Source organism: Enhydra lutris, unplaced genomic scaffold, assembly GCF_002288905.1.
Source record: "Enhydra lutris kenyoni isolate GAN:26980312 unplaced genomic scaffold, ASM228890v2 scaffoldscaffold55, whole genome shotgun sequence".
Lineage (NCBI taxonomy): Eukaryota > Metazoa > Chordata > Mammalia > Carnivora > Mustelidae > Enhydra > Enhydra lutris.
This window is the reverse complement of record NW_019154139.1, coordinates 4146304-4159363: the sequence shown is the minus strand read 5'-3', so window position 1 is coordinate 4159363 and position 13060 is coordinate 4146304. Positions and strand designations below refer to the sequence as shown.

Genomic DNA, 13060 nt, shown 5'->3' with positions numbered 1-13060 from the left:
ACCACGATTCCAAGATCAAGAGTCATGTGCTTGGGGTGCTTGGGTGGCTCAGTGGGTTAAAGCCTCTGCATTCAGCTCAGGTCATGATCCCAGGATCCTGGGATCAAGCCCTGCATTGGGCTCTCTGCTCAGTGGGAAGCCTGCTTCCCTTCCTCTCTCTCTCTGCCTACCTCTCTGCCTACTTGTGATCTCTGTCTGTCAAATAAATAAATAAAATCTTAAAAAAAGAAAAAAAAGAGTCACATGCTCTTCTGACTGGGCCAGCAGGAGACCCTAGATAGATATATGCAATTTTTACCTGTCAATTATACCTCAATAAAGATGGGAAAATATAAATTTATGATGATTTTTTAGATAAATAGAACGGGCTAGGTAATCTTTGCTGCAACAGAGATTTTTGAATAAAAACCCAAAGGAAGTGAGAAAACTCACCGATAAAGATATCTATGTGGTAATGTGGTGAAATACTTAAGTTACACACTAAGGTATAAGTATTTCCACAATTATCAGTGGCTGAATCTGGGGAAAGTTAATAAGACAGTATTTATACTAAAACATTAAGACCATGTTCTAGTGCACAAGAACAAAACACCAAAAGCAAAAAGACCAAAACCAAGACATGCCTATTTTACAGAGACTTTGTAAACTCTTAGCCTATAGAAAAGATACACATAAGCAACTCTCAGTCTTGCTTACTCAGGAAACAAGGGTTTATTTATGAAATCCCTGTTTCCTGAATAAGTGACAAAAATACAAATTCAAATATTTCACTTGGGTTGCTATTTGGTGATAGAAAAACTTCCAATACAAACCAAAAATATACATAATAATCAGTTTATCACAAAGAAAACCATAAACCACATATGTAGAGAAACTCCCTTCATTTTAACCTAATAACCAGGTAGAAAAATGCTATTTGACATCAGAAAAATGTGAACAAATCCATCTAAAGAAGGCTCTTAGTGGAGTATCAAACAGGTTCTATTACTTGCTTCTGAGATTTGCCATCTAAGAGGAAGAACCCCCCCCAAATCTCTAGTTTACTATGCCAGTGGAATAACAAATCACACCCTTCAAAAAAAAGAGAAGAAAACAGATGATCTGACTTAACTTTTGAAATATCAAATGACTCATAAGCAATTATCTACCAAAAAAGTACCTCGGATAATCCTTGTAAATGTTTTCTCTTCTCCACTTTCCTCCACATATACAATTTTCACACTTGCAGAAGAGGAGACAGGTCTTCCAATATGTGCTCCGTGAATGAGTTCTTGAATATTTTTCACTCTTAAATTAGCTGTTTTCTCTCCCATTACAAAACTAAGTGCATCCATTACATTAGATTTTCCTGGGAAAGAAAAGAGAGAGGAAAAAGTTATTCCTTCTTATTAATAAAAAATCTTGCCCAGAGTCAAATAAACCAGGCCACCCTTGGAAAAGAAATAGAGCCAATACACATCTCAGTAATACTGTCTCGTCTATATTTAGGATGTGACTGAACAATTTTATGTAGATCACTGGTTTCTTCTATGCAGCTATGGTAGAGCATTAAGTGGCCTAAATTTAAGGATCTAAATAAGGGGATCTAAACCTCAACTCTCTTCCATTATTAAATACTATACTATGGCAAATCATCTCTAAATTTTAAAGATTTTTTTAAATTTGACAGAGAGAGAGAGAGAGAGATTACAAATAGGCAAAGAGGCAGGCAGAGAGAGAGAGGGAAGCAGGCTCCCTGCTGAGCAGAGAGCCCGATGTGGGGCTCAATCCCAGGACCCTGAGATCATGACCTGAGCTGAAGGCAGAGGCTTAATCCACTGAGCCACCCAGGTGCCTCTCATCTCTGAATTTTAGTTATTCCATTTTATGACTACTAACGATCACATACTTTTAAAAATGGCTAACTATATAAAGATATTCCCATGGACAAGAAAAAGTCCTAAATACTTAGCTAAAGTATTACATTAGCTTAAATACTTATGATTGGTAGGAGTTGGTGGTACAGCAGCCTGAGCCTACTTTTTATTTTAATTTTTATTTATTTATTTGAGAGAGAGAGCATGCACAGTGAGGGAGGGAATGTGGGGGAAGATAGAGGGAGCGCCTGTACCCTTCTGAATTAGTGTTTTTGTATTCTTTGGGTAAATACCCAGTAGTCTGATTACTGGGTCACAGGCTAGTTCTATTTTTAACTTTTTTTTTTAAGATTTTTTTTTTTTTAATTTGACAGAGATCACAAGTAGGCAGAGAGGCGGGGGGGGGGAAGGGGGGAAGCAGGCTCCCCACTGAGCAGAGAGCCCGATGCGGGGCTCAATCCCAGGACCCTGGGATCATGACTTGAGCCAAAGGCAGAGGCTTTAAGCCACTGAGCCACCCAGGCGCCCCTCTATTTTTAACTTTTTGAGGAACCTCCATACTGTTTTCCACAGTGGCTGTACCAGTTTGCATTCCCACAAACAGTGCTCGAGGGTTCCTCTTTCTCCACATCCTCACCAACAGTTATCTCTTGTGTTTTGATCTCAGCCACTGCGGCATGTGTGAGGTGATAGCTCATCATAGTTTGATTTGCATTTCCCCGATGATGAGCATGTGGAGCGTCTTTTCATGTGTCTGTTGGCCATCTGTGTGTCTTCTTTGGAGAAATGTCTGTTCATGTTGTCTGCCCATTTTTTAGCTGGATTATTGTTTTTTGGGTGTTGAGCTGTATAACTTCTTTATATATTTTGGATACTAACCCTTTTCTAAACCCATTCATCTTTCAAGCCAGCAATTCCACTTCTAGAAATCTATCCCCCTCATACATGGGTACAACTATACAATGGAAAATGCACAGCTATGCAATTCATTATAGGTTTGTTCTAAGAGAAAAAGATCAGAAATAACTCAAGTATCTGGAAATTAAAGGAATACCGGAAATAACCGTATAACAGCCACACAAGGAGAATTACAGCAGAAAGAGAAAAGGATGTAGTCAATGAAAAAAAAAGTTTATAACAGCATGTATAGTAAAAAACTAAATACAAACTTTGGCATAAAGAGAACTAAGGGGTTAGAAATAGCAATACAAATCTATTTACTTGCATTTGCAAAAAGGGATACTGAAAGATAATCAAGAAATGGTCATTTATAAAGTGGAGAGCAGGACACAGAAACTGAGTTGGACACATGTTAGCCTCTCCTGGTCCATTTTCCTCCCTGTTTTTTGCCCTGTATCAATAGGCTCTCATGCCTCTTGGCTTCTAGCTGGATTTGGTCAATGGGGAGCTCTGGCAGGAGGGAAGGGAAAAAATGGGGTCAGGGTATTTATTCCCCTACTTCTCTCTCTGTGAAGTGGCTTCCGACTAGCTGTGTCCTTTGACAGGTTCCAGCACTTAAATTTCCTTCTCTCTGCCTTGGGTGGCAACAGATCCATCGTGCTAACCCTGTAATTCCTCTAGTCCTTGGAATTCCTTTACAGCCTCCCACACCTTTGTAATTAGTCCCTTTGTAAATAAACCTTCAATAAATTGTCCTCATTTGAATGTGCCACCTGTCTCCAGTTGGGACCCTGACTGATAGAGGGTAAAGGGCAGAAGCAAGATTTCTCAGCATATCCCTTTCTATAGTTTTGACCTTTGAAATACATATATTTATTACCCATTTTTAAAAAACCTAAAATTTTAAAATTCTATAAATGACAACAATCAGAAATAAGTAAACCTGACTGAATATTAAATATAGTCATATTCAGAAATATTTTATTTCAAGGGACTTCAGATTACAAAATTCTGAATGTACATTCTTCATGGGATGTGTTTTAAGGTACTTTAAGAAGTACAAAAGAATTCTAAATTTCCTTTATTTTCTTCATTGTTTGAAATCTTACTGATATTGATAATTTTAAGATTGTTTTCTTTGTATCATACATTAAAGCAAAAACATAATTATATGAGTGATGTTAGGAACTAAGATTTTCAGGGTAATAAAAAATATTTGCAATGACAAGAATCAGGAAACAGTGAAAATAGTTTATATTAAACTGTTATATTAAATAACAGTTATATTAAAACTGAATGCAGGGGTGCCTGGTTCAGTTGGTTAAAGGACCAACTCTTGATTTTGGCTCAGGTCATGCTCTCGGGGTTGTGAGATCAAGCCCTGCATGGGGCTCTATGCTCAGTGGGGAGTCTGCTTGAGACTCTCCCTCCCTCTCCCTCTGCCCCTATCCCTGCTCTGTCTCTCAAATAAGTAAGAAAATAAATAAATCTTTAAAAAATACCAAATGGAGAATATCAACATGAATTCAATTTTTGTTTTTTATTTTATTAGGATTTATTTATTTATTTTAGAGAGACTACAAGTAGGAGGGGAGAGGGAGAGGGGAATCTCAAGCTGACTCCTCATTGAGTACATAGCCCGACTAGAGGCTTTTTTTTTTTTTTAAAGATTTTATTTATTTATTTGAGAGTGAGAGGAAGCAGGAGAGAGAGCACAAGCAGGGGGAGTGGCTGAGGGAGAGGAAGGGAGAAGCAGGCTCCCCGCTGAGCAGGGAGCCCGATGTGGGACTCGATCCCAGGATGCTGGGATCGTGACCTGAGCTGAAGGCAGACGCTTAACGACTGAGCCACCCAGGTGCCCCCCGACTAGAGGCTTGATCACACGATGCTGAGTTCATGACCTGGGCAAGAAACCAAGAGTTGGTGGCTTAACAGACTGTGCCACCCAGGTGCCCCATGAATTTGATTTTTAAAAATTACTGTAACATGGAAAGGTGCTCAAACATAATAGTCTCTAGGGAAAGGTGTATCGAAACCACAATGAGATAAAATTCACATTAACTAGGATGTCTAAAAGAGAGAAGACAATAACAGGTGTTGAAGATGTGGAGAAATCCGAACATTCATTGCCAATAGGAATGTCAAAATAGAGCGCTTCCTTCAGAAAACAGTCTGGCAGTTCCTCGAATGTAAGACACAGTTACCATAAGACCCAGCAACTCCACTCCTAGGGATACATCCAAGAGATATGAAAACATGTCCACACAAAGACTTGTACACAAATGTTGAGAGCAGCATTATTCAAAACAACCATAAAATGGCAACAACCCAAAAGTCCTTCAACCAGTGAATAAATACAATGTGGTATACCTTGCAATGAAATATTATTCAGCAATAAATAGGAGTTAAGGACTAATACATACTATAACACAGAGGAACCTCTTAGGTTAAGTGAAAGAAGCCAGACACAAAAGGCCCCATATTACATGGTTCCATTTACATAAAGTGTCCAGAATAGGAAAATCCATAGAGACAGAAAGTGGATTAGTGGTTTCCAGGGGCTAGATAGAAAGGAGATAATGGAGAGGGATGCTAATGGGTACAAGGTTTCTTTTTGGGGTGATGAAAATGTTTTGGAATTAGCGATGACAGTTATACAACCCTGTGAATACAGTGAACATCACTGAATTGTTCACTTAAAGAGGACAAACTTGATAGTATGTAAATTATATCTCAATAAAGCTTCTATAAACAAAAGAACAAGTCTGAACAAGTGCTTCATGTATTTCCTAGCTCCAGCCACTGAAATGGCCTAGACCCACTATTACCCAAACGCACTGATCAAATGCACTGTGTATCTCTTGTTCTCAGATCGTGGTCTTTAGTAACTTTCTTTCAAAAAGAAACCAGAAATAATTGGAGCACTGGCTTTTTCCAAGTCTGAGGCTGGGAAAATTGAAGAATAGCCTGGGAACTGGAGCATCTTATGTCAGAAAGTAAGGAAGATTTCAAATATTAATGAGGTCATGACCAAAGGACACAGGAGGAAGCTTGAAAGAGTTCCTACTGACTAAAGATATAACAGGGTGAGCATCAAAAACAATAATGGTTTATGGGGTACCTGGGTGGCTCAGTGAGTTGGGCATCTGCCTTCGGCTCAGGTCATGATCCCAGGATCCTGGTATCAAGCACCGTGTAGGGCTCTCCGCTCAGTGGGGAGTCGGCTTCTCCTTCTCCCTCTGCCCCTCTAGCCTACTTATGCTATCTCTCTCTCTCCCTCAAATAAATAAATAAAATCTTAAAATAAAAAACAAGTAATGGTTTTGGTGGATTAAAACACACTATATCAATGAAAATCTATGAGTCCATAACGATAGTAACAAAAAAAGAGATAAACTCATTTTCACCATTTATACTATTAACTTTCATTTATGAAAATACTAATTAAAAAGGACAAGCATTTGGGATGCCTGTGTGGCTCAGTTGATTAAGCAACTGCCTTCAGCTCGGGTCCTGGGATGGAACCCCAGGTTAGTCTCCCTGTGCCCCTCCCCGTGACAACTGCCCTCTTTGGCTTGCTCCCTCTCAAATAAATAAATAAAATCTTAAAAAAAAATAAGATAAGCATGTATTATGTTTTTCCAATGTGAACTGTATTTTAGGTTTCTAATAATCCCAGTCAATGAAAAAAAAAAACTTTTCTTAAAACAGGGGACTACCACTCAGTGAATGTAGAAAAAGCATGACATATTATAAACTCAATTTTGCAAACCTTAATGAAATGCCAATTCAGTCAGGATTATTAAATGGCATTAAAAATATTTGGGTAGCAAATCCAGTAATTTTGACATTGGCTGCAACAATATTTTACTGGGTTCCCTGAAGCAAGGGAAATGAGAGCAAAAATAAACCACTGGGACTACATCAAAATAAAAAGTTTCTGCATGGCAAAGAAAATAATCAACAAAACTAAAAGACAACTTGCCAAATAGAAGATATTTATAATGACATATGCAATAAAGGATTAGTATCTAAAATACATAATGAAGTTATACAATTCAACACCCCAAAAAACAAATAATCCAACTAAAAAATGGGCAGACAACATGAACAGATATTTCTCCAAAGAAGACACACAGATGGCCAACAGACACATGAAAAGACGCTCCACATGCTCATCATCGGGGAAATGCAAATCAAACTATGATGAGCTATCACCTCACACATGCCGCAGTGGCTGAGATCAAAACACAAGAGATAACTGTTGGTGAGGATGTGGAGAAAAAGGAACCCTCGAGCACTGTTTGTGGGAATGCAAACTGGTACAGCCACTGTGGAAAACAGTATGGAATCTCCTCAAAAAGTTAAAAATAGAACCATCCTGTGATGCAGTAATCAGACTACTGGGTATTCACCCAAAGAATACAAAAACACTAATTCAAAAGGATACAGGCACCCCAATGTTTATAGTAATGTTATTTATAATAGCCAAGATATGGAAGCAGCCCGAGTGTCCATGAACTGACGAACTGATAAAAAAGATGGGGTATGTATATACAGTGGGGTATTAGTCATAAAAAAAGAATGCAATCCTGCCATTTGCAACAACATGGGTGCAACAACATGGGTGGAACTAGAGAGTATAATGCTAAGCAAAATCAGTCAGTCAGAGAAAGACAAATACCATGATTTCACTCATGTGGAATTTAAGAAACAAACCAAAGGGGAAAAAGAGGCAAACCAAGAAACAGTTCAAAAAGTGAAAAAGAAAAAGAAACAGATTCTTAAGTATAGAGAAGAAATTAATGGTTACCAGAGGGAAGATGGGGGGGGGGAATAGGTGATGGGGATTAAAGAGTACACGTAACATGATGAACACTGAGTAATGTATAATAGAATTGTTGAATCTGTAAGGGCCTACTTAATCAGAGGGATCCATTTTGTTGTTCATGCAGTAAACTTAGATTGACCCTGCCCCTCCCAGAGGAACTTACTTGCAAAGCCCAGATACAAGGGCGGGTCAGACAATCAGTGGGGCGTGCATACTGTCTCCCTAGCTATCAGTCCCAGGTAGCAAAGCCCAGATACAAGGGCGGGTCAGGCCAGGTAGAGACATCCAATCAGGGGGGCACGCATATATCTACTAGGGTGAATTGTAATTCAATTGGCCGCTCGTGTGTAACCTAACATGACTGCGCAGTTTTCTCTGTGTATTGCAATCTCATTGGCCACCTGTGTATAAGCTGGCTAAACTACCTCCATAAAAGTTAGTCTGTGAGGCTGGGAGGGGTCGCCTCTTTGCAAGAGACGGCCCTGACTGGTCAGTTTGATTCTCGATACTTGGCGTGAAATAAAGCTTTGCTTGACCTTTGCTTTATATCAGTCTCGCTCCTTTGATTACGGACCCTAATAGAATCGATATACTGTACACATGAAACTAATATAACACTGTGTTAATTATACTGGAATTACAATTAAAAACTTAAAATTAAAAAAAATTTGGGTAATTGGTAGATACGGAACATTTTTCTAATGTCAAATTAACACTAGTAACACTAGAACACTAACTAGTTAGAAGGGAAAAACTAATTGTACAATAGAGTAATCACTGTCACTACCCTAATCCAGGGGTCAATTTTAGCACTGGTGGTAAAACAAATAGGTATTGTGAGGTAATACAACGTGAAGTACACAACATCACCACCTATGATGGAGTCTAAACAAAAATGTTTCATTTGAGCCTATCAACCTTTTAGGTATTGAATTTTCTTCAAATGCCTTTTCTTCATCTATCAAGAAATAAAATGGATCTTCTTTCTTGGGGGAACAGATGAAGATTATTGAGGTAACAATGTGGCACATGGATTAAAGTAGGGTAAGACTAAAGTTTGGGAGCTCAGCTAAAGGATTACTGTATTAATCCAAGGAAGAAATGATAAGAGCCTGAAACAGTGATAGAAGTAGGAAGAGGTAAGAGGACAAGATTATTAAGGTGGTAGAATTGGCCCAGACTGGTAATGTTCTGGGTGTGACAGGGAGAACTTACAAGGATAAAAAAGAATTCATTTAGGTGGTAGCCATATGGAACTTGGAACTCTGGGAGAAAAGCATTCTAAAGTCCAAGGAACAGCAAATGCTAAGACCCTGAAATGGAAATAAGTCTATGTAAGGAAGGGGGAAAAGAAAAGCACTTCTGACTGGAGCACAGTAAATATGGGGGAAGAGACTATTAGAGATGAGAAATACACAGGAGCCAGATCATAAAGTCTTTGTGGATCATGGTAAGAAATACTGGATTTTATTATTTTTTTAAAAGATTTTATTTATTTATTTGACAGAGAGAGATATCACAAGTAGGCAGAGAGAGAGGGGGGAAGCAGGCTCCCCGCTGAGCAGAGACCCCAATGCAGGGCTTGATCCCAGGACCCTGAGATCAGGACCCAAGCTGAAGGCAGAGGCTTAACCCACTGAGCCACTCAGGCACCCAAGAAATACTGGATTTTATTCCAAGTGTGAGGGAAAGCCACTGGAGAGTTTTAAGTTGGGCAGTGCTTGAATTTATAGATTTCCTTTTTTACCCTGTTTTTTTAAACCACTCACTCTGCTGTGAGAATGAATTGCAGAGACACAAGAAAGAAAGCAGAGGGACATGTTAAGAAGTTACAGAAATAGTCCAAATGAGAGTTCTAGCAGCTTTGGCTGAGTAACAGCAGTGAAATGTGGCAAGAAACAACTGGATTTAGGATGCATTTCAGAGATGGAGTTACTAGGATTTATAGAAGATTAGACAAGGGAAGTGGGGTGTAGAAGGAGGAATAAAGAATTACTCTGGCTATCTGGTCTGAGTGAGTAAATGGTGCCCCTTAGTGAGAAGGTAAGACCTCAGAAGGAACAAGTTTGTCTGCAGGAAGTAGGGGAGAGGAAATTTGCTACACTTTCTCATTATAGTATTTTTTAAAGATTTTGTTTTTAAGTAATCTCTATGCTCAATGTGGGACTTGAACTCAACTGAGCCATCCAGGCACCCCTGATTATGGTATGTCACATGTCTACTAGAAATAGTTAAAAAAAAAAAAAAAGGCTGACTATTATAGCCTAGGCATATAATTTTGAAAGTCAGAAGCATAAGGATGGTGTTTGAAGCTATGGAACTGGGCAAAGAAAATAAGGTATACACAGACAGAGGATGTATTTCCAGGGGGGTGGGAGGACTCCAGTGCTTAAGAAACCTAGGGGAGAAGCCGCCAATAACTGAGGGCTTGCCGGTGACACAGGAGAAAACCTACTTGGTACACAAAGTCAGAAGACCAGAGGCTCAAGGGAGAGAGGAAATGTGACCTGCCATGCCACCAAGACAGCAAGATCTTCCCTTGACCAACTTCTTTAAAAACAACCCCAGCATTTCTGATTCCCCTCCTGTTTCTATTTTTCTACTTAATACTGGACATTAACATTCTATACCCTTCTCATATTTTGTTGTCTATCTCTCTGCACTTGAATTTAAGTTCTACATGGGAAGGGATTTTTATCTGTTCACTGATGAGAACAGTGTATGGGACTTAGTAGGCATGCCATTATTTTTACACGAATGAAACAACACTGATAAGTCAAACAGGATGAGGAAGGAGACTGGCTACTGACTCTTACAAGATGTAGTCAACGGTGACCTAGATAAGTGTCATTTCAGTGGAGCTTGGGACTGAAAATTGAATCAAGAGCACCGAGGATGGTTCAGAGAGTTTCCCTGTACTGAAAAAATGGGGCAACAGCCTAAAGAGACAGTGAAGTTCAAGGGCTTTTCCCTAAACATTTCATTATAAAACTTCCAAACACACAAGAAAGTTGAAAGAATTTCACTGTAAACATCCATATGTTTACCACTAAATTCTACAATTAACATCTGTACTGTATTTTCTTTTCATATAGCTAGCTATCCTCTATGTCATGAGAGTGTTGATAAGGCATGTATCATTGCCAATGAAAATTATCCAATAAGGGAGGAAGATACAGTCCAAAAGAGAAAAAAAAATCATAGAAGCAAAGAAGCGAGGAAGGGGCAGGATATAAATCACAAGTGGAGAGGATAGCCTTAGGCTCAGGCACACTTGTGGAACTTCCCTGCTCAACAGTCCCTGCTCCAAAGTCTACTATTTTTTCCATAAAGCTAAATACATCATTCTGGCCAGGACTTACCCAATAGGATTCCAACACTACACACCATTGCTCCTCTACACGTGTACTACATTCTTGACAATTTGGGCTATAACTGTCCCAGAATAGACTCACAAATCCCTAGAAAAGTACTCTTTATTCTTTGAGCAAGCTCAAATGCTAATTCCTCTAGAATATTTTTCCTTATCTTTACCTCTTTCTGTCCATACCTCCCTATATCAGATCTAGTATTTTCCTTGCTTAAAGTTCCATAAACAGTGTTCTCAGGCCTTCTATTTCAACAAGTGTGTCATTTTCTTATACTCCCAATGTCTTGGGAGCAGAAGCTGTCTCATTGTATATATCTTTCTTCTGCTTCTAATACTATATATACACAAAAACAATTTGTTAAATTTAAGTGGAAAAACATCAAGGTTAGGATTAAAGATGAAATTTTTCCACTACCCACAAAAAACCCCAACATTAGATTTACTAAAAACAAGTGAGAGCATATCAAATTTTAACAGGTGCTAGCAATAGGAAATTACTACAAAAAGAATGACCACAACTAGCTAAATTAAAGTTTAAGAGACAAATGGGTATAAAACAGAAAATTATCGATTGGTTTAATAAAATCTACCTAAATGTGCCAGTAATTTTGTAAGATTTTTAAAAAGATGATTTATTGACAAATATTCAAATGAATATATTAAATTAGTCCTGGATTAGCATTACACTGAGTTTTGGCCATTGTATGGGAGAATGTGAAGAGCCCATGCAAAATTCAGCAATAAGTAAACCAGAAATTTTTGTGGGAAGATATTAAAGGTAATGTTGAAATAATCCATGACTGGCTTTATATGGTTCTAAGCAAAGTCTCCGGGTTACCAGTGAGACTCAGGAGGGGAAGGGAGCTTCCAGGGCATGTGGGATAAGAAGAAGTTGTAAAGGCATTTTCACGATAGCCTTAAGATATATTGTTAATAACGATATGTACTGTTGAATTAAGAAAAGAAGTAAGATTGAAACTTACGTTTGGCACTAGTTTAAAAAAGTTCAAAACACCACTTTGTCTGGATCTTAAACAGCAGTGGGCAAATAATTTAGGCTGACTGCAGTATAAGACTTTACTCAAATACTCATTCAAAATATCACACTGTTGGAAGAACAAAATATAACGGAGCAACCCGTCACATAACCACCAGTTCAAAGGTGAGAATCTACTGATGGCGGGGCCTACTAACCTGAGAAATGAGTGGAGATTATTATAAATACTCCTGTATTCTTACCTTTATCTTTTCAAAGTCTATTTGATAACAGAATCAAGGAAATCTGGCCTGAGAGAGCCACAAAGATGTGAGTTAGGAAAAATCTCACAGGAACTCTCATTTTAGGCCCTCTGCCTGCTGGGGCCATTATGTCTGTGGATTCTCACCGCAAAGCAGTAGGGAGCCTGGCCTGAACTCAAGCGCAGGCTCTGCCCTTCCTGGGTGACTGTGGAGATTCGTCTGGACCCTCTGAGGTTCAGTTTCCTAAACTGTAATATGGGCTAATAGTCACAATAAGCACTGAAACAGGGGTGCCAGGAGCTTGGTAAAAGCTCCACGAATGCTGTTACTATTACAATATTCCTATGTAGGCGTTTCCTTGAATCCATACAGTTGTTCAGGCTCATTAAAACCAATGATTTCCTTTAGCTCTCTCTCACTTAGTCTTTGGATGAGAAAAGGAAGGGGATGGAGACGAGAGGTGCATCAGGCAAGACGGAGTCACTCCTGGCAAGTGCGGCCTGTGTCAAGCAATGAAGTAGCCGGTAAGGGCATCGCCGCCGAGACCAGATGTCACCTAGACCTGCCCCAGCTCATGACACACTCAGAACCCATGGCAAGCAGAAACAGGAGGTCTGCAAAGGCCCAAGACTGATGAAATCCCTTTAGGAAGAGGGACTCCTAAGACACCAGCCCCTCTGTGCCTGACCACTTCAAAGAGGCGGTGGGGAAGGCTCTGCCGGGCTGATCTTCCAAAGGAACAGAGATCCCTCGCTGCCTGCACACCGTGAGCCGGAAGCGCCCGGCGCTGACCCTGACTGGGGCCTTATCTCAACTGGGGACTCGCAGAATGGCTTCAGGACGGGCAGGGTCACTTCCTACCTC

General features: G+C 39.4%; 1 protein-coding gene across 2 annotated transcripts in view; it reads right to left on the bottom strand.

Moving 5' to 3' along the window:
- The window catches only part of LOC111157682 (structural maintenance of chromosomes 1B), a 72548-nt gene that overhangs the window by 58317 nt on the left and 1171 nt on the right, over positions 1–13060 (bottom strand). For both annotated transcript variants that reach the window (XM_022519303.1, XM_022519304.1), the window contains exon 2: positions 1160–1348. In XM_022519303.1, the coding sequence (XP_022375011.1) occupies positions 1160–1348 (189 nt within the window). The remainder of the gene's footprint in view (positions 1–1159; positions 1349–13060) is intronic.